Here is a 23,097-nt window from a genome sequence, read left to right as displayed (position 1 = left end):
AGAATAAATTAATATGTAAAAATATTTAGGGTTTGTATAACACATTTATGGAGAGTCAAGCTTTTTGTTTACACGCATTATGATAATGTCAAATAAGACCCTATCTTATTAAATGTCTTATTTGATCGAACTAACATAAATGCTACATCAATGCTGCTTATTTGTGTGTGTGTGTGTGAGAGAACAGTCTCTCTCTCTCTCACACACACACACACACACACACACACACACACACACTCAGCTCAATTCAATTTCGATAAAAGTACTTTATTGGCATCATTGTGTTTACATACAATATTACCAAAGCATATCAGTCGGCCAATATTAGTCTTTCACAGATATATCGTATCGGCGTATATGTTTTCCGATATGCGCAGATATTACAACTTTTTTTTCAGAACATATAATGCAGAAAACAATGCTTGGGTGATATAGAATTGGTGTCATAACGTAGTTTGTCCAGCAGAGCGTGCTCCGACTCCATTGTTTACAGAGCTGAGCTGATGGTGGTTCTGCAGACAGGGCGGAGTTTAGCGGTGCGGAGTTAAGCAGTGTCTTCACGGTAAGTTGCTAACTAGTTTGTGAAATACATACTGGAAAGTTAATAAACAATGACTCCATTTTCCCTTTTCAATATAACATTAACCCTGTCCCTGACAACCATGTCAGTCATGTTTATCACATCTGTTTGCTGTTAGCCAGCTATGTAGCAGATTGAAAGGTAAACAGAGCAGACAACGGTGCAGTGGTGGATTGTGTCTGTTGAGTGTTGATTTCACACTACGTTGTTACCTAGTTGGTGAGACGCAATGCTGGAAAGTAAATAAACAACGTCCATCTTTTACTCACCATGACAACGAGCTTACAGCTAACCACGTAGCTACTTTCATTGTTGTCAGCTGAGTGGAAGCTAATGAGTAAACATGTATTCACCAAACTGTTTTGTTCAGGATTTGCAGTTTGTTACACCCTTCAACAGAACAATTCCAGTAATTGCATTTACAAAATGTAATATTTAAAAGTCTGGTTTTCCACTGGAATATGGTTTCACTGTTTCTCTCTCGACTCGGCAGCAGCGAACCATGAGTTATTGTTTGTGACCATTTTGTTATACATTAACAGCGAAATATTGCTGATGATGTTTTGATAAGCAAGAAAATTGTACTTTAGTACAATTTAGAGGTACTTGTACTTGAATATTACCATGGCATTTTCTATTAATTTATACTTCCACTCCACTACATTTCAGAGGGAAATATTGTATTTTTTCTAATGTTGACAATGTAAAATGTCAAATATTCTTTGATAAAAATCTTTAAGAAAACAGCCTTCTGAGTACCTTTTTATAGTCAAAATACACTACATACCCAATTATTAGGCAAATTGTATTCCTCAGGATTAATTTTATTGTAGAACAAACACAATGCTCTCAGTCAATCCAAAATGTTATTCAACCTCAAACCTGAATGTTTAACAAAGGAAAAGTGAGTTTTGTCATTCTCAGGGGAATATTTTAGTGTGCATAATTATTAGGCAATTAAATTACAAAAATAATTTCTCCAAACTCAATTGTTTATTCTCAATTTTTAGAGTAGGTGCAACAAATAAGTAACACAAAATGACAATTAAATACAATTTTTGGCCTTTCAGAAAAATATTCAGTGACCAATAGAGCCACCTTTCTTTTCAATAACTGCCACGAGCCTTCCATCCATGGAGTCTGTCAGTTTCTTGATCTGTTCACGTTCACCTTTCGCTGAAGCAGCAAACACAGCCTCCCAAATGCTGTTCAAAGAGGTGTACTGTCTTCCTGTAAATCTCACGTTTGAGAAGGGCCAACAAGTTCTCAGTAGGATTTAAGTAAGGTGAGGAAGGGGGCCAAATCATTTTTTTGGGCATCTTTGAGGCCCTTGCTGGCTAGCCAAGCAGTTGAGTACTTGGATGCATGTGATTGAGTATTGTCCTGCATAAAGATCATGGCCTTCTTGAATGCTGAGGACTTCTTCCTGTACCACTGCTTGAAGAAAGTACTTGCCAGAAACTGGCAGTAGGTTTGAGAGTTGAGTTTCAGTCCATCTTCAACTCGAAAAGGTCCAACTACCTCATCCTTAATGATAGCAGCCCATACCAGTACCCCTCCTCCACCTTGCTGGCACCTGACTCGAAGTGGTGCCTTGTGTCCATTAGTGATCCAGCCACGGGCCCGTCCATCTGGTCCATCAAGAGTCACTCTCATTTCATCTGTCCATAAAACCTTTGAAAAATCTGTCTTCATGTATTTCTTTGCCCAATCTTGACGCTTCTACTTGTGAATATATTCAGTGGTGGTCGTGTTTTCACCCTTCTTGACCTTGGCCATGTCTCTGAACACTTGACACCTTGTACTTCTGGACACTCCAGGTAGGTTGCAGTTCTGGAATATGGTGGCACTGGGGGATAATGGGTTCCTGGTAGCTTCAAGTTTAATTCTTCTCAAGTTTTTTGCAGTTAATTTGCGCCTTTTCTTCTGCATGCGTTTTTTGCGCCCCAGTTGACTATTCGCAACAAAACGTTTGATTGTCCGGTGGTCACGCCTCAATAGTTTAGCTATTTCAAGAGTGTTGCATCCGTCTAAAAGGCATTATACAATATTTGACTTTTCAGTGTCAGTTAAATCTCTTTTTTGGCCCATTTTACCTGAGGTAATGAAGCTGCCTAATAATTATGCACACCTTGATATAAGGTGTTAGTCACTTTCACCACACCCTCCCTCATTACACAAATACATACCACCTGAAAATGATTGGATCCATTAAGCATTCAAGTTTATATGGTTTGGAGTTGGAAAATGTGCATGAAAATAATGATAAGATCAGAATACTCGCTTGCCTAATAATTGGGCATGCAGTGTAGAAAAGGTCTGTTTTCATTCCAGCACAAAAATTAACTATATCGGCCACCATATCGGTAATCGGTGAATTTTCCCCCTCTAAAATCGGTATCGGTCAGGCTCTACTAAAGCGTAGACTACTTATCTTTTTACTGTTGTGCAAGTTGCACATCTGCATACAGTTTTAGTCAGAAGTTTACATACACCTTAGCCAAATACATTTAAACTCAGTTTTTCACAATTCCTGACATTTAATCGTACAAAACATTCCCCGTCTTAGGTCAGTTAGGATCACTATTTTAAGAATGTAAAATGTCACAATAATAGTAGAGAGAATGATTTATTTCCACTTTTATTTCTTTCATCACATTCCCAGTGGGTCAGATGTTTACATACACTTTGTTAGTATTTAGTAGCATTGCCTTTAAATTGTTTAACTTGGGTCAAATGTTTTGGGTAGCCTTCCACAAGCTTCTCACAATAATTTGCTGGAATTTTGGCCCATTCCTCCAGACAGAACTGGTGTAACTGAGTCAGGTTTGTAGGCCTCCTTGCTTGCACACGCTTTTCAGTTCTGCATACAAATTTTCTATCAGATTGAGGTCAGGGCTTTGTGATGGCCATGCCAATACCTTGACTTTGCTGTCCTTAAGCCATTTTGACACAACATTGGAGGTATACTTGAGGTCATTGTCCATTTGGAAGACCCATTTGCAACCGAGCTTTAACTTCCTGGCTGATGTCTTGAGATGTTGCTTCAATATATCCACATAATTTTCCTTCATGATGCCATCTGTTTTTGTGAAATGCACCAGTCCCTCCTGCAGCAAAGCTCTCCCACAACATGATGCTGCCACCCCCATGCTTCACGGTTGGGATGGTGTTCTTTGGCTTGCAAGCCTCACCCTTTTTCCTCCAAACATAACGATGGTCATTATGGCCAAAAAGTTAAATATTTGTTTCATCAGACCAGAGAAAATTTCTCCAAAAAGTAAGAACTTTGTCTCCATGTGCACTTGCAAACTGTAGTCTGGCTTTTTTATGGCGGTTTTGGAGCAGTGGCTTCTTCCTTGATGAGCAGCCTTTCAGATTATGACAATATAGGACTCGTTTTACTGTGGATATAGATACTTGTCTACATGTGTCCTCCAGCATCTTCACAAGATCCTTTGCTGTTGTTCTGGGATTGATTTGCACTTTTCGCACCAAACTACATTAATCTCTAGGAGACAGAATGCATCTCCTTCCTGAGCGGTATGATGGCTGCGTGGTCCCATGGTGTTTATACTTGTGTACTGTTGTTTGTACAGATGAACGTGGTACCTTCAGGCGTTTGAATATTGCTCCCAAGGATGAACTAAAGGCGTGACATCATTTTCTGGAATTTTCTAAGCTGCTTAAAGGCACAGTTAACTTAGTGTATGTAAACTTCTGACCCACTGGAATTGTGATATATTCAATTAAAAGTGAAACAATCTGTCTGTAAACAATTGTTGGAAAAATTACTCCAGTCATGTACAAAGTAGATGTGATTAAAAAATGTGTTTTAATGACTTCAAACTAAGTGTATGTAAACTTCTGACTTCAACTGTACATCTCTTTTTACTGTTGTGCAAGTTGCACATCTGCATATATTGAAGCAACGTAGGCTGTACATTGGGAGGTTGGATCACGTTTTCTTGTGCAAAAGAAAAAGACAGGATTGTAGAGGCAACAGAATATGCACATTACTGTTTTAAATATGCTAGTGTATGGAGACAGTACATGTGCATGTGTGTATACGGTGGCGGATCGCAAGAGAGGCACAAGTAACGGTGATGGATCACGAGGAAGACCCTTAAAACAGTGACGGAGCCAATGAGAGCTGTCTGCAGCAGTGGCAGGACGAGTGACAGCTGCCGTTGGCGGTGGCAGGTCTCAGTGCCACGGAAAGATTTGACCCCCTCTCCAAAAACAGCTCATGTTTATGAGGTGCTTATTAGCTGTTTCTCAAAACTGAGTGACCTGCCTACCTTTAAAGCAACTTTGAGCCACTGCATTGCATGCATGACGGATAAGCACTCTCTTCCATACAAGTACAACACCAACTCACGTTTATCAGATTCAGACAGTCTTCAGATGTAGTGACCTGCTTACCTATCCAGCCAATTTTGAGCCATTGCTTTGCATACATGAGTGATAAAACATACATAAACACCCTTAAATCATAAAATAACAACTCAAGTTTCAAGTTGTCTTACAGTTTTGTGACCTACCTACCTGAGCAACATTTAAAAGCCAGTGCATTGCATCTCACTAATCTTTTTGTCTCAAACCCGTGAGATCTACATACCTAGACAGGGACAGACATCATCTGGTGGGTATGATGCCCAAAATGCAGGCGAGGTAGGTTTTGAGGCACAGTACCGTCTTACGTGACCATGTGCATCCTTACGTATAATTATCAGAGCAATTGATACAAAAAGCTAAATGAGTACATTGCAAACTTAAAAATAAAACAAAATAAAATAAACAGCAACTCAGCTCGATGATATTTCAAACACACAATCAGCAGCGGCCTCCGACGCGACTGCCTCGATTAAAAGCCAGATTTACTTCAAATCACACCTCAATCTGACACAATCCCGGCTCATTCCACATGTACAAACTTCAAATTCACACAAAAAGCAGGTTTACCTTCTTTCTGTCTCGGCGGAGTGGAGATATCGAGCGGAAAAACTGCGCCCGGGGTCGGAGAGCCAGTCGCGAGCTGAGGGCAAGATGGCGCTCCGTCCAAACTTCCACTGCTGTTACTGTTACTTTGGACACTCATGAAGACACTTTCCACCGCGAGGAGATATCCGAGCGCATCACACACATGATCGATATGAAATCACACCTGTATGCCTCTAATGCATCATGCACGAGCATTGCTGATCAATGCAACATCGCTCATGTTTTGAGCCTCGCACTGCGCGCGCACTGAGATCTTCTCTCTCTCTACGAATGTGTGTGTGTGTTTGCATGTAACCTTTTCAACTGGCGTCACGCATCGTCCGTACACACACACACTTTACTATCGCGAGGTTCAAGCACAACATGCCATCAGTTCCATGAGACAACAAAGGAGGCGGATACACACACACACACACACACACACACACACACACACACACACACACACACACACACACATCACTGCAAAACTTTACGCCATGTTTGATCCTTTAACCACCAGCTTTTAGAATATAAATGTCTTATTGCACCATGCATTAAATAACCCATAACAATGCATTCAGATGCTGACATCAAGTATGCAAAATGTGAAAATTTTCATATGGATTAAATTTAAATCTTTTAGTTATAAACTGCTCACATTTTAATTATATTTTAGGATTTTTATGAGGTCATTAGGAGGTTCATTGTATTGAGAAAAAAAAAAAGGCAGATTACATGGTTTTCGATGACACTTTGTATTTATTCCAAAAGCAAAAGTACAACAATGCATTATAAAAATAAACATGGCTCCCAAAAAACACAAATAGGAAAAACAGTAGTAATAATAATAATAATAATAATATTAAAAAGTATGTAGCTGGGTCTTCTTGTGAATTAAATTATTCCGTTAATACGTTTTCTAGCACTTTTCTTTTTACAATATCTCCAGAATTATATATATATATATATATATATATATATATATATATATATATATATATATATATATATATATATATATATATATAAATCATTTTGTGGTTTGTCAGATGTATTTACTAACTTATAGATACAGTATGTTGTGTATACCCAACCTGTTGTATGCCTGTTGGGAGATAAGAAATAAAAAAATAAAAACAAACAAAAAATTCACACAAAAATAAAGATATATAGATAATAATTATTTTGTTTTAAAGGCACTTAAAATTTACCCAAAATAAAAATAATAATTGATAAAAACTAAAAAGTGACCATTTCTCTCTCTCTCTCTGTATACTATATTTTTATATATATATATATATATATATATATATATATATATATATATATATATATATATATATATATATAAAAAAATATTTATTTTTTATTATTATTTTCTTTTTACAAACATTAATTTCTGGTAAATTTATCAATATTGGGCCAATTATGCATGTCAGATCAAAAAGTGTTACTGGATAAACAATAGTAAAACAAATAATCTGTTGATTTGATTTCAGAATCACAAAAATTGCAACTATTATGATAAAAATTACAGTTAAAATGCATTGCATTGCATATGCTCATTATGCAAATATCTTATATAATAATATATAACATAATGTGTATTTACAACCTTCTTCACAAAATAATTACTAATTCTTAATTACATTTTGTACAGTTTTGTAAACTGTAATAACACTGTACTGTAAAGTGAAAATTTTCTAGATTGGATGAAGCTCTGTTTGTGTGTGTGTGTGTGTGTGTGTGTGTGTGTGTGTTTGCGTGTTTGCGTGTGTATTTATCTGCACACAGACATCTTCATCTTAGTTGCTGATTCAGAGCTGAGCTTTACCGTCTCCATGGCTCCAGACATATATTTCACAACAAACATCACACTACAGTTATCTTTCCTTTCAGCTAACCTCAGCTCAAGATGACAGGCTCAGTATATATTTTCCGGTAAAAATAAGATAATTAAACATGCAATTTTTAATGTTAATAGATGACAGCTGTATCAGTTCAAAGGGTTGATAATTTTTATGAACATCATAGAAGCCACAGAGAAACTGCTCTTTGCCATCTGAACGGAAATGTGTCAGGTTCCTCTTCCAGAATCTAAAGGCGTTCACAGCATATTCTCAGTCATTAAGTCTCAAATTTCCATCTACCAGAGACTCAAACTTGATTTCATACTTAATTTAACCTCCACAATCAAACGCTTTAGAGGGAAATCAAAATAATACATCAGCCAATTGTATAGTGCTGTTCTAGCCACATGCAATTTGTAGATAGTTGAGCTTCCACTTTAATCCATACCGTACACTTATTATTGAGATAATCCCCCTAAATAAACCTGTATTTAAGTCTCGAGATGAAGGGCAAAATGTTGATACTGTATGTCATGGTCAGCTCTTTGTGGGACCCAAAGTTTGAGGTTACCAACCCTGAGCAATGCCACGTGCAACATTTTATTCAACGTTATTTGCATACAGTCAGTCCCTTTTCATTCCATCTGTTTGTTTCTTCTGTATTCTGTGTTACATCTTTACATTTTACCATAACTTAACTTGCACCCTAACAGCAAGGTTTGGAAATGTGGAGTTTTGTAAAAGAGTATTTTCATGGTACATGACACAACTGCTATTTTCTTGACTTGTGGCTAAGATTAGAAAATAGGAAGCAAATGCAGAATAAAACAAATCAAACAGATAAATAAACCCATATGACTTTCTTTCTTCTTTGAAACACAAAAGGAGGCAACTTTAAGAATGTTGCGATCACTGATTTCCATAAAATTGCAGTTGTATCACTTTAAAGCTTAAAAAGCACCCAAAAGTGTCATAAAAGCAGTCTATGCAACCTGAGTGTCATATTCCAAGTCTTTTGAAGATATACAATCACTTTGTATAATGAAGAGACCAAACTTTAAGTCATCATGAGATTTGATGTTGTTGACATGATCTGATTTGAATGAATAACAAAATTCTACTCAGTTCATCATACACTGTTCCTTTAAAGAAATAGTTCATCATTTTCATCATTTACTCCCCCTCATGCCATCCCAGATGTGTATGACTTTCTTTCTTCTGCTGAACACAAACAAAGTTTTTTTTGAAGAATATTTCAGCTCTGTTGGTCAATACAATGCAAGTGAATGGTGACCAGAACTTTGAAGCTCAAATAAGCACATAAAGGCAGCATAAAAGTAATTAATAAGACTACGGTGGTTTAATCCATGTCTTCGGAAGAGATAGGAAAGGTGTTGGAGAGAAACGGATCAATATTTTAATCCTGTTTAATACTTTTTTTACTATAAATCTCCACTTTCACTTTCACAATCTTCTTTTTTTTGGGTGGGGGGGGGGGTGTGATTCACATTCTTTATGCATATTGACACCTACTGGGCAGAGGAAAGTTTATAGTAAAAAAAGGACTTAAATATTGATCTGTTTCTCACCCACACCTATCATATCACTTCTGAAGAGATTGATTTAACCACTGGAGTTGTCTGGATTACTTTTATGCTGCATTTATAAGCGTTTTTGGAGCTTCAGAAATTTGGTACTCATTCACTTGCATTGTATGGACCTACAGAGCTGAGATTTTCTTCTAAAAATCTTCATATGTGTTCTGCAGAAGAAAGAAAGTCATACACATCTGGGATGGCATGAGGGGGAGTAAATGATGAGAGAATTTTCATTTTGGGGTGAACTATCCCTTTAAATGCTGATTGCCTGCTAGGCTTCCATTTTTAGTTAACACATTTCCAGTTGATTTATACACCCCAAAGGGACGTGTTAAAATCATTCTCTGTGGTAATCAACAGCCGAGCACAGAAATGATACAATTTTCACTCCACTGATGGTTAGGTTTAGAGTTGGGGTTTGGGTTAGGGGGTAGATTTAACAACATGTGTATTCCTGTTGACTGTATTACATCATGTACAATTAAAAATATAACTCGCTTTTGGCGCCACTCTGTGGACATTTCACCTCAACAACACTTCCAGCTTCGACCACTGGGGGCAGTAGCTTTGATTTCGGTATTATCTAACAATCCAGAAACAACAAACAGAAAATTTGCCTTTTTAAATTGATTTTCCCATATGCATGATTATTTAATTATTTGAAAACAATCTCCCTGAACAAGTTTCCATGTTTATAATGAATATAATTAAATGCAAAGTGTTCAAATACACAGTTTTTAACAGCTATGCCTTTCAACTAGTTTCACCAGGGGAAAAAACTTTAGAGCACGGTAAAGATATCAAAACTGATGTTTTGGGTGTGTGTGAATGTGGTTACAGCTGACTAGAGGTGTGTCTGTCTTCTGTGCCTGTTGCAAATATATTTAATCTTATACTATAACAGTGTGATTGATGTGGGGTGGGGTGATAAAAATAAGACTGTAAGTACTGCAACACCTGCACAAACTGTATATAGAAACATGAATGTTCATGCACCTGCTAACCCATAACCTGATTTTAGTCATTGTCATGTTGCCATGGAAACAACAACGGCCCTTTGCAGCCATTGTTATATAGCTAAATACAATGTGGTGTGAATTTTATGGACTTTGCTCATCTCACAGCTCAACACACACACACACACACACACACACACACACACTCAAATTAGGTCACCATTAAAGGTCCTGAATCATGCACATGAATCATGAGCAGGTTGTCATATATCTCCCCTCATATGTCAAATTCAGAACCCTTGATGAATGAAATGTGAAACTGGATTGGTACCACTGTGTTGACAGTTTTGCTATTCTCTTTTGTGTTTCGATTCAGCTTGACAGATATGATGAGTCTTCCTGAAGACCTGATATTGCTTCTTGAAGTGGAACATTTGAAGTTTTTGTGTACCAGTGAATAGACAAAACAAACAAACAAATAAATAAGGGCATTTTTAAAACTTTAAAATGTCAATATTCATCAGTTGAGGTGGTATATCAAGCTTTTTTCCTTACCTTTTGCTTTGTTTTCTCATTTTATTATAAATCATGATATTCTGGGGAGTTACTGTAGGCCTAATAATTTAATATATTATAAACTTCACAATAATACATTAGAGGTAAGACTTGCGCTTGTTTTCTTTTCCATTCTGTTCTATTCTTCTGTTGTTTTTATGTTTTTATTATTTAAGTTCAGTAACCTTTACTGTTTATTTTATTTGTATTTTTCAATTTTATCATGTATGTTTTCTTGTATTTAAAAATAGCATTTGTATCTCTTAAATAAGTTTGATTTTATGAATAAAAAATATTGTGTAAAAAATGCATACATTTGTATATTTTTCCTTTTAGTTTCAGATCATTTATTGCTTTTTGTAAAGTTTATTTTTATGAATGTATCTTTTTTTCTATCTTTTTTTAAACATGTGTGTCATTTAGTTGTGTTAACTGTAAAAATATTTGTCATACAATTTGTCATTGTTTACTATGTCTTAAGTAAATTTGATTTTATTAATAAAAATATTGTTTAAAAAATGTATTAATGTTCATATTTTTTTCTTGGTTTCCATTAATTTGGGTAGTATTTGTGTTGTAATCTCTTGCATTTTATAATGTTAATTTTATTTATTTTTTATTTTATTATTATTATTATTATTATTATTATTATTATTTTAATTGTATCTTGTGTGTCATTTAGTGGTATTTAAACATTTAATTTGTCATTGTTTACTATCTCTAAAGTAAATTTGATTTTATTCATAAAAAATATCGCTAAATATAATTTTTTATGAATATGCATATTTTTTTCTCTTGGTTTCCATACATTTTGGAGGTATTTATGTTGTAATCTCTTGCATTTTATAAAGTTTATTTTTATGATTTTTTTTTAATCGTATGTATCATTTAGTTGAATTTACTGTACAAATATAATTTGTCATTGTTTACTATGTTTTAAGTAAGTTTGATTTTAAAAATATTTATTTTTTAAATGTATGAATATGCATATTTTTTTCTCTTGGTAGTATTTGTGTTGTAATCTCTTGCATTTTATAATGTTAATTTTATTTATTTTTTATTTTATTATTATTATTATTATTATTATTATTTTAATTGTATCTTGTGTGTCATTTAGTTGTATTTAAACATTTAACTTGTCATTGATTATCTATAAAGTAAATTTGATTTTATTCATGAACAATATTGTTTAACAAATTGCTTATTTTTTCTCGTGGTTTTCATTCATGTTGTTGTAAAAGCTCACAAATGTATCTGGGGAAAGTGTGCCCTCTAGTGGCCACAACATGAAACGCCTCATCCGGTCTCTTTAGGAGACACGTCTCGGTTCCCGTAGCCGCATCCCGGAGTCAGACACATCAAGCGCTGCTGTCACAACAAGAGAAGAGGATAATAAGTTATTAGAACAATAATCCTCTCCAGAACAAACTCAAAGCGGAACACACCTTTATTTCAAGTAAGAATGATCATTGTGCATCATTAAACAATATGGTTTATGATATTAAAATGCAGTTTGACGGTGATAGTGTTTTTTGCTTGATTCACTTTAAATCAAGGAGACGCCATCTGACGTCTGCGATTTGGCTGTGTGATTTTAGATGATAACTTATAAAATAGAGTCTTGGTTTAATAAACGCATACAAGCACTGCCAGGCGTGTTTTTTTTGTTTTTTTTTTTGTATTTTAAATGTTTTGAATAATAACGACAATTATGCAAATGGCCTTATGATTTATTTAATTTCGGCTAGGCGCGCGCTTCAGATGAAAAGTCACGTGCGCGCTTTATAAATGATCACATTCAATGTCAGTTATGAGCGCAATCATAATTATGCTTTTATGTTAGTTTACGAGCTGGCACCGGTTTTTTTTTTTTTTTGGCCATGCAGCCATATTGATTGACCATCCGGGACTCTTACAGGAGTGCCCCGTGTGTGTGTGTGTGTGTGTGTGTGTGTGTGTGTGTGTGTGTGTGTGTGTGTGTGTGTGTGTTCTCTCATTGCAGTATCTCAACTGAACAAACTCTGACGAGACTAGCTGGGCAACCAAAAAATATTTATATAATGCAAGTAAATTGAAGTTATTAATTCAAGTTGCCTGTAAACAGCTTTACTGAGGTTCAAGTATTGAAGAATGCTTAAGTATGCTTAAATTATCATATTATTATTTAAAAATAAATATGCGATGTTGGGGGGAAAGTAGTGTGTTGTTAATGATTGCTGGACATTGAGCTCATGGGTGCGGACCAGAATGACCTCAGCGATATTCCCTGAATGACCACAAGAGGGCGCTAATGAACTATAATCTAATAGACAGGAGAACGAATCATAACATTTAATTTTATTATTGTTAAAATGATAGTTATATATAATTACAATATTATTATAGTTATAACATTTTGAATAATAATAATTCATGACACTGTCAAAACCGTAGAAATTTAATTAGGGATTATTACAAATGGGCGGGGTTTAGTGGCCTTGTGTTTGTCTCCAATTGGTTACGTATGATGGGTCTAAATAATTGTTTTCCTGTTGAAATTATTCGTTAATGTGTAATTTTGATTGAAACTATTAATGCTTCTCAGTGTCATTATTCCGGTCCAGTGTTGGGTGTAATGCATTATTAAGTAATTAATTACTGTAATTAAGTTACTTTATCATTTAAAAAAGTAAAGTAAGGGGTTACTCTTAATTTTTCAGTAATTTTATTACAGTTACTTCTGATGTAATTGTGTTAAATACTTTATAGACTCTAGAACAATTCTGTATAAAACAATAGTGAATTTAAAATTGAAATTTAACATCTAATGTTAAAATATGTGTTTTCTAATTTAACGCTGCCCCTTTAAATTCTTTGGCCAGTTCATGAATAATTTATTTGATTTTATATGATTTATTTGAAAGAATTAAAAGAAAGTTTCATGTCTGTCCTTGTATTTTTCATCTGGTCGAGGTTGAAAAGGGTTTTAGAAAGTAATAAGTAATGCAATTATTTTTTAAGACAGAGTAATTAGTACAGTAATCTAATTACACTGTAGAAGATGTAATGAATTACTTTTTTAGAGTAACTTACCCAACACTGTTCAGGTCATAAATAATTACTCTATGGTCAAATTAATGTCCAGCTGCTGAAGCGGCACGTAGATGTATGGTCTCTGTTACTTTTCTCAGCACTGGTCAAGATGGACCAATCACAGAACTTTTCGTTATCATAATAACTTTATTTCATTTTATTACACGGCGCTCTGGAATACTCGATTATACAAGTTAGCTAACAAAGTAATTTAAACTCAAATAAACGTTTCATGTACAATTATTTATTTATTTGGCCAGTTGTTTTAGACAACAGAACTTATTCAGCTGTTTCTAGAGACTTTGAGATTTCTTTCTAACCACATAATAACATAATTCCAACCCAAATATTTCATGAAATATAAACATTGTATGTCCATTTATTTAACGACATGCTTACGGTACATTATCCCTGACATACAAAGATAAATATATCATTAGTTAATTGACATTCCTTTCAGATAGTTCCTTAGAAATGTCATTAAAATGTTGTTTTAATGTTTATTTTATTATAATATAGTTACATTTTCCTAAATGTTCACATAGGAACATACATTAACTACTAATCTGTTAAGCATTAATTAATGCCTATTACTAAATATTATAAAGTTGTTATGATGTATTACCAATGCTTTTACAAATGTTTTTACTAAGGTATTTTGTCCTAAATAATGTTACCAAACACACAGTACCATCAACTACAAACATGTGGACCATTAAAGCTGAAGTATGTAACTTTTTCAGTGTTAAAATACTTATATCCCAGCTTAATATGCAGAGACAACTATTAGTAAGCCATTAATAGGTTACTTTTCTCAAAAACTGTAAACACTGTATCACAAAAAAATAAAAATCCTGTGTTTGTTTTGGGTGACCCGCTTAGACCCGCCCCAACAACGTTACTCAACCAATGCCATGAGTTGGGGGCGGGACTATCTCTTTGTTTGACCAGCGGCAGAGGAGGGGGGCGTATTCTGAAAGCTGTTTTGTTTATTTTTGCAATTCCGGTCGGTGGTGCTTATGTCACAGAAATTCCATACTTCAGCTTTAACTCATTGCTGGGCAATGAACAGTTAAATTGTTTTCATGTGTTTGTGTCTGTCGCAGAATGTCAGACAAAAGTGAGCTGAAAGCAGAGTTAGAGCGAAAGAAACAGCGACTGGCTCAGATGAGAGAAGAGAAAAAGAGGAAAGAGGAAGAACGCAAGAAGAAAGAGGTGATCTGAGCTCTATAACTGCAGTTGTTGCATCTATATTTGTGTTTGTGTTGAAACACTCTCTCTCCTGCTGTAGTTGGATGGGCGTAAGGAGGGCGTGTCTCCTCCTCAGGATGACTCTGATCTGGAGAGGAAGAGGAGGGAGGCGGAGGCTCTGCTGCAGAGCATGGGGATCGTCGACGCCTCCATGGGTATGAAACAACAGAAATTACATTTACTTCAGTGTTTACAGCCATTAAAAGTGTTAACTACTACAGAAAGGATTTTCATACTAAACTATTACATTCCCTGCTGAAAAAAACTGCTTAACCCTCCTATGGTCTTAGGGTCATCTTTGACACGGGACAGGTAAAGAATGCGTTATAAATACGGGATAGATTTTGGTAATGGAACCAAATGTTGTGACTTTGTCTAGACTCTCAAAACAAACAAAATAAAAAATAGTCGTTCAAGGGAAAAAGCAATTTAAAACAAATAGTTTCTTTCATTGTCTGAACCGGTCAGTTTTGACCGTTATGGGAAAAACCTGTTGTGACCTTTCACCATCAGACTTTCTGGATGTTATACAGCTTTAAATAATTTTTTACACAGCTGTGGATCAAATTTGACCTGAAAATATATAAACAAAATCTTTCATTTAGCCACTAGCCCCATACTATTCTCTAGCGCCCCCACCTGCTTCACTGGGTACTGCATCTTTCCCATAAACTGCAGAGAGAACAGGGTTTGTGCACACATGCACGTCCACACAGATAGAGAGAGTATTTTTTACAGTGTTGAACAGGTAATATTTTACAACCCCAATTCCGAAAAAGTTGGAACAGTATGAAAAATGGTAATAAAAACAGAAAGGATTGATTTGTAAATTATATTCACCCTTTGCTACATTGAAATCACTACAACTACACATTATATGATGTTTTACCTTGTGAATTTCATTGTTTTTTGAAAATGTACAGTAATATCAAATCAGATGATTGCAATACACTCCAAAAAAGTTGAGACGGGCAATTTAAGACTAATAACAATTTGACGTGTTGAAATGAAAAGGCAATGTGAAACATCTTAAGACAATGTTAAAGTGTTTTTCTGGTCTTAGCTTGTTTAAAATGGTTTAGCTGCTTAGCTAGCTGGTCTCCCATCCTGACAAGTACCCAAAACCCCTTTTAAATCCATCAAACAAGACAGGCCTAACCAATAGAAACCAGCCTGGTGGCCAACTAAGACCAGCAAACCACCTTAGGTAGGTTTAAGCAATTTTTCATAGCCTGATCTCATTACAAAAAGTGACTGTGTCAACATTTTTGCTAAATAATATCACGTGCTTCTTACATGTGTCTCGGCAGTTATTAGGTAAAATGTCCACTGTGTGGCGTTAAAAGTGAGTGAAATTTTCTTTCAAACAGATGAGGTTTTTAAGGTTGATGCTCTAGCGAGTTTTAAATCAACTATACCGATCTCCCTACCCTAAACCTAACCGATAGTGTCAGAAGAAGTAAATGTAAGATGAAAAACACAATTGCTCCACCACGTCATTTTGAGGTGCTTTTACGGCACTTTCGACTCAAGTGTGGACTTGCGTGCTCTTCAGGACTCGATCCTCTGTATCGCAAGAGCAACGCTCTATCAGTTGAGCTACCGCGCAATTTAATTGTAATCGAACAAGCGTGTAAATTTGATTGGTTATGTAAACGTTAAAATATATCGCCGTACAAGTCATGCGCTATGGTAAAGGTGTTTAGATGTCATAAGATAGCATTGTGTGTTTATGAACTTATAATGTGCAATTTTACTCTAGTGACTGCCGCAATACGTACAACGAGACACGTAAAAATCATTTGGCAAAAATGTAGGACTAGTAACGTGTTTCTATGAGACCAGGTTAGTTTTCAGCAGGTTTACTAGTAATCATTATACGTAGGATAATTTTTGATATTCATAGTTATTAATTACTTAATATTTTGTGTTTTACTATCAAAGAAAATACAGCCCACAATTATGCATTCTGCATCACACACAGTCAGAAAACAGCCCTGTAGTCTGATAACTAATAATGCTCATTATCCATTCGTGCCATTTGTATTGGTCATTACACCCTCAGCCCTATGTTTTTCTTTAAGTTTGAAGCGAGCACTAATGTCTTATTAACGCATGTGAATCCTGCATGAATTTTAACCACTGCCCTTTTGTCTTCTCTTTTTTTTTTGGCTCAATCCTCCTCACTGCTTTTATTACCACCCCATTCTCGCTTGTCATTTTCCGTTGCTTCCCTACTTTTATCCTTATTTAATTTTTCTTTGTTTGAATGCTTGTTTATACTCTTTTTGTTTTGTTCCAAATGCCCTTCTTCCCATCCCACCCCTGCTTATGGATGTGGATGTGGATGTGTGTGCATGCATGCGCTCGTTTGTGCGTAGTGCAACCTCTGCGGGTGGTAACAGAGGATACGTGTTTGTTTCACTATTTAGTCCCCCCTCCCATGTCCCCCTCTGCCAAATCAGTGGGCACACCCAGCGAAACGGGCAGCCAGGACTCAGGAGATGGCGGGACGGGGCCCAGGTGAGACAGACACATGTATACACTTACATGAAATCATCATAAACACTAAGAGTGCCTTTCAAAGTACTTTTTTGACCACGAGCGAATACGAGGACTGTTCGCGTGTTGAGAAAATCTGGGCTACACGCGAACAGTCTGCGCAGACTGCTGATAAAATGTTTACCATAAATGTGATTTATGTGGTATCATCTAAATGAACTGGTTTTAGTCAAATTAAGAACATTTTTTAACATCATTGAATCAACCTGAATACATTAGGTTACACCAACAAAATGAATTTTAAGGGTTAGATAAGGTAGAAATAGCACTTTAAGGTAATAATTGCAGTATACCGTGTTTTATGGGAACGGTATTTACCTTGTTTGTTACACAGCTCTCTGGAAACTTGTTTCTGTTTCTCATCAATCGTGGCATTCTGAGGCCAAATATTGTTGTATAATGACTTCTAAACTATATATATATACCTGATCTTTTACTCTGTGCCACACTGTAAAACATGGTAATGTGCAATTGTTACCTTAAAGGGATAGTTCAGCCAAAAATGAAACATTTTTCATCATTTAATCATCCTCATGCCGTCCCAGATGTGTATGACTTTCTTTCTTCTGCTGAACACAAACATAGATTTTTAGAAGAATATTTCAGCTCTGTAGCTCCATACTATGCAAGTGAATGGTAACCAGACATTTGAAGCTCCAAAAAGCACATAAAGGCAGCATAAAAGTAATCCATACAACTCCAGTGGTTTAATCCATGTCTTCTGAAGTGATATGATAGGTGTGGGTGAGAAACAGATCAATATTTAAATCTTTTTTTTTTTTTTTAATTCTCCACTTTCACTTTCAGAATGTGAAAGTGAGATTGGAGATTTCTAATAAAAATGGACTTAACTATTGATCTGTTTCTCACCCATGCCTATTATATTACTTCTGAAGACATGGATTAAACCACTGGAGTTGTATGGATTACTTTTATGCTGCCTTTATGTGCTTTTTGGAGCTTCAAATGTCTGGTCACCATTCACTTGCATTATATGGACCTACAGAGTTGAGATATTCTTCTAAAAATCTTTTTTGTGTTCAGTAGAAGAAAGAATACACATCTGGCATGAGGGTGAGTATATGATGAGAGAATTTTCATTTTTGGATAAACTATACCTTTAAGGATCTGTTTCTACTTGATATAACCCTTAAAAATGACTTTCATTGGTTTAACCTAATGCAGTTACACTGATTTAGTCAAATTAAATAACATTCGAATTAAATAAAACCAGTTCATTTAGATATTACCACATGAAGCACATTTTTGATGTTACCTGACAAAAAGTTTTTACAGTGTAGTTTCAAATCAATATTTAATGTCCATTTATTTTCTTTTTTGGTAAGTAGCTGCGTCAGAGACGTTTCTGAGCATATGGGAGCCCTAAGCAAATTACTACTTATACGTATAGTATATAAGATTATATATGTATAAAAAATAATAATAAATCTGGCATAATTGCAAAAAAAAAAAAAAAAAATGCTCCACATTATGTAATACTTCAGTTTTTTTTAAAAAAAGACTCAAAGGAGTAAAAGTAATATTATAAAATGTAAAGTAAAAATGGATAGTGCTGAGACTAAATTCTGATTGGATAAGCCACGTTCAAAGCCACTGAAAAATAGCAATTGATTTCTAATCACTATATTGCATTTGTTCTGTGTGAAACTCACCTTAAAGTGTGTGTGTGTGTGCATGCTCAGGAATATTTGTGTGGATAACAGTGTACTGGAATGGCGACTCTTATAACTGCTCTCCTGTGTGCATCTGTATGCATGCATGTCTACCTCTGTGTGTGTGTGTGTCTAACAGGACTCTTCATTGGGACTCTGACCCTTCTACACTTCTGCTCCATTCAGACTCTCAGCTCGGGTACTGCTCTCTGTCTCTCTCATTAACATCACTTCTTCTGTGCTTTACATACACTCTCTTCTCTGTTAGTATCCTGCATTAACTCATTTATCCTTCTGTTACATTTGTCCAATCTCTCAGTCTGTTGCTGTCTTCTGTTTTCTAACTAAATAGCACTCCCACTGTAGACAGTGTGTAAATTATACAACGATTTTGAATTGAAACATTCTTTATGTAACATGAGAATTAAATCTGTTTAGTATGTCCTTCTTAAGACCTCCCGACCTTATGTTTTGACGTCCTGTGGGGTGTTCATGCCTTAATTTTGGAGGTTAGACACCCCAAGCACTCTGTTTGCACTGTCTATTTTCTTGAATGCTTTTATGATTCATTTCTATTTAAAAATGTCTTATTTTGACTGAGCAATTATCTTTCAGTCCAGCTGATTTGATCATTTGTCAAGTAACTGACGAGTTTTGTTGTTGTTATTACTGTGATCATATAAATACCTCCCAGTTTTTTATCTCAGTGTATATGTCTGTATTTTCAGCAGACGTGGCCCACTGAAGCTGGGCATGTCAAAGGTCACACAGGTGGACTTCCCACCCAAAGAGCTGGTGTCATACACAAAAGAGACCCAGACACCCACACAAACTCAGCACAGAGAAGGTAACTGACTGCAATTGACTAAAGAAACTGCCTTTGTTTAATGCACCAGTGTGGATATTGACAGAAAACTAAACTCTATGGTTGTCAATTGTAGATGAGGAAGAAGAGGAAGATTTGGCTGAAACGCAGCCAGTTCTGGAGCGGCAGGATGAGAAAGACTCACAGAAGGATGAAGAGGAAGGTAATGTTCTCAAACATACCTTATCACTAGTAAAACTATGTTCTATAAACATTTACGGGTCTTACAAACACACATTTACACTTAAACAAGTGGTAACCTGCAGTTGTTACCTCAAGGTTTTTGGGTTATTTGATTTAACCCATAAAAATGTATTTCACTGGTGTAACCTAATTTATCAGGTAAATTTATTCACCATTTTTGAATTGAATAAAATCTGTTAATTTAGTTGCTTCCACATAAATCACATTTTTAGGTTACCTCACAAATTTTAAAATAGTGCTGTCAATCGATGACATTTTTTAATCAAGTTAATTACTGTGGCAAGAAAAAGTATGTAAACCTTTTGGAATTACATCCATTTATGTATAAATTTGTCTTAAAGTCTGGTTTGATCTTCATCCTAGTTACAATAATGAACAAACACAATGAGTTTTAACTAATAACACACAAATTATTGTATTGTTCTTGTACATATTAAATACATCATTGAAACATTCACAGTGTGGGTTGTAAAAAGTACGTGAACCCCTAGGCTAATGACGTCAACAAAAGCTAATTAGAGTCAGGAGTTGGCACACCTGGCATCCAATAAAAGGAAACGAGATTGGAGGTGTGGGTTAGAGCTACTTTGACTTATAAAAAGCACTGAAAATTTTTGAGTTTGCTATTCCCAAGAAGCATCTGCTGACGTGGACCATGCCTCACAAAAAAAAAAGAGATCTCAGAAGACCTACGATCAAGAATTGTTTCTTCGCATTAAGCTGAAAAGGGTTACAAAGTTATCTCGAAGAGCTTAGATATACATCTGTCCACAGTTAGACAAACTGTCTATAAATGGAGATGATTTAATACTGTGGCTACTCTCCCTAGAAGTGGCCGTCCAGCCAAGATGACTCAAAGGGCACACCGCTGAATGCTCTATAGCTGGGTTTCCATCTAAATGTTTAGCATTTTTTTAAGCACATTTCTAAAAATGTGACTAAAGAAAATATTAATTGTTGCGCTTTTCCATCCACTACGTCATGCCCATTATCTTGAGGGAGCTCACCTTGTCTTGATATAGCAGCTGAATGTCCTCCTTGCTTAGGGGAGAGTTTGCAGGATTGGAGCAATTCTACCTGTTTTATTAAATGCTGCCAGGAGACGCCACAGAATAAGTGTAATATCTGATATAACGAGGGCTGAAATGGATGCGATGCCCATATGCTGCAAAACTGATCTGGCGGATTGTGAGGACCTGCTTTAAAGACCAGCTGTGGGTTAAACACTTCCAAATGCCAAGGGCTATGTACGAAGAATTGTTTTCCAAGGTCGGACCTTTCATTCACATCAAGCTATCGCACACTCATAACATGGGCACAATGGTCAAAAATCATTTTGTGAATAAACTGTTTTCATCACCTTAATGCGCATTTTAACTCATACGAAACTCTAGAAAATCCACCTCCTCCTAGAGCATTAAATTCGATGAACATTTTGAGGGTTTATTCGCATATCAAGCATTTCCATTTAGTATTTCTTATGCGCAGTTTGAAAATGTGCATAAAAATGGTAGGATGGAAACCCAGCTAATGAAGTAAATAAGAACCCAAGAGTGACAGCTAAAGACTTGAATGAATCATTGGAAATGGTTAACATCTCTGTTCATGAGTCTACTCTATGGAAAACATAAACAGGCATGGTGTCCATGGCAGGACAACATGAAAGAAGCTGCTGCTTTCCAACAAATTCATTGCTACACGTGTGAAGTTTGCCAAAGACTACGCTGACACTTCACAACGCTTCTGGGAAAATGTTTTGTGGACTGATGAAACTAAGGTTGAATTGTTTGGGAAGAACATGCAGCACTATGTATGGCGTAAAAAGGGCACCGCTTACCAACATGAAAATATCATCCCAACAATGAAGTATGGTGGAGGAAGCATCATGATTTGGGGCTGCTTTGGGGCCTGGACCACTTGCCATCATCAAGGGAAAAATGAATTCCCAAGTTTATCAAGATATAAGGATGTCTGGGTGGCTGTGCGCCAGCTGTAGCTCAGTAGAAGTTTGGTGATGCAGCAGGACAATGACCCTAAACATCGAAGTATATCCACTAAAGAATGGCTTCAAAAAAAAGGAAATCCCCCATTTGGAGTGGCCCAATCAGAGCCCAGACCATAACCCAATACAGATGCTGTGGAATGACCTCAAGAGAGCCGTTCACACCAGACATCCTAAGAATATGTCTGAGCTGAAGCAGTTCTGTAAGGAAGAATGGTCCAAAATTCCTTCTGAACGTTGTGCGGGTCTAATTCGCAGATACCGGAAACAGTTGGTTGAGGTTATTGCTGCCAAAGGAGGATCAACCAGTTATTAAATCCAAGAGTTCACATACTTTTTCCACAGCACTGTGAATGTTTAATGGGATGTGTTCAATAAAGACATGAAAGATTATAACTGTTTGTGTGTTGTTAGCTTAAGCACATTGTGTTTGTCTATACTTGTGACTTTGATGAAGATGAGATCACATTTTATGACCAGTTAATGCAGAAAGCAGCTAATCCCAAAGGGTTCACATACATTTTCTTGCCACTGTACATGATATGCAGATTAATTAATTGCAATTAATTGCATATGTAAGTATTTACTGAGAAAGGCCCTCAAATAACATTAATTCTATATTAAATGATTAAATAATTATAGTTAAATTTTATATATATACTCTATATATATATATATATATATACACCGATCACCCACAGCATTAAGACCACCTGCCTAATATTGTGTAGGTCCCCCCGTGCTGCCAAAACAGCGCCAGCCCGCATCTCAGAATAGCATTCTGACATGATATTCTTCTCACCACAATTGTACAGAGTGGTTATCTGAGTTACCGTAGACTTTGTCAGTTTGAACCAGTCTGACTTCTCTCATCAACAAGGTGTTTCCATCCGCAGAACTGCCCCTCACTGGATGCTTTTTGTTTTTGGCACCATTCTGAGTA

The 23,097-nt window shown here is 35.9% G+C and overlaps 2 protein-coding genes across 6 annotated transcripts in view; one reads left to right on the top strand and one right to left on the bottom strand.

Annotated features, from left to right (window-relative positions):
- Nucleotides 1-5,950, bottom strand: part of LOC127445994 (serine/threonine-protein kinase tousled-like 1-B) — a 42,917-nt gene extending 36,967 nt beyond the window's left edge. The window contains exon 1 of the mRNA XM_051706569.1: nt 5,546-5,950. Coding sequence (XP_051562529.1) covers nt 5,546-5,681 — 136 coding nt within the window. The 5' untranslated portion in view covers nt 5,682-5,950. The remainder of the gene's footprint in view (nt 1-5,545) is intronic.
- Nucleotides 5,951-12,546: 6,596 nt separating this feature from the next.
- Nucleotides 12,547-23,097, top strand: part of dync1i2b (dynein, cytoplasmic 1, intermediate chain 2b) — a 28,338-nt gene continuing 17,787 nt past the window's right edge. Inside the window, exons 1-7 of one of the 5 annotated variants that reach the window (XM_051706724.1) lie at nt 12,547-12,663; nt 14,704-14,812; nt 14,889-15,003; nt 17,281-17,371; nt 19,223-19,282; nt 19,815-19,930; nt 20,025-20,111. In XM_051706724.1, coding sequence (XP_051562684.1) covers nt 12,656-12,663; nt 14,704-14,812; nt 14,889-15,003; nt 17,281-17,371; nt 19,223-19,282; nt 19,815-19,930; nt 20,025-20,111 — 586 coding nt within the window. In that variant the 5' untranslated portion in view covers nt 12,547-12,655. Of the gene's footprint in view, nt 12,664-14,703; nt 14,813-14,888; nt 15,004-17,229; nt 17,372-19,222; nt 19,283-19,811; nt 19,931-20,024; nt 20,112-23,097 lie in introns of all 5 variants that reach the window. The other 4 variants (XM_051706723.1, XM_051706721.1, XM_051706725.1 and 1 more) reach the window with 4 other exon arrangements.

The sequence above is a fragment of the Myxocyprinus asiaticus genome, chromosome 9, assembly GCF_019703515.2.
Source record: "Myxocyprinus asiaticus isolate MX2 ecotype Aquarium Trade chromosome 9, UBuf_Myxa_2, whole genome shotgun sequence".
In the NCBI taxonomy this organism is placed as follows: Eukaryota; Metazoa; Chordata; class Actinopteri; order Cypriniformes; family Catostomidae; genus Myxocyprinus; species Myxocyprinus asiaticus.
The sequence above is the reverse complement of the archived record's forward strand: the minus strand, read 5'-3'. Positions and strand labels throughout refer to the sequence as shown.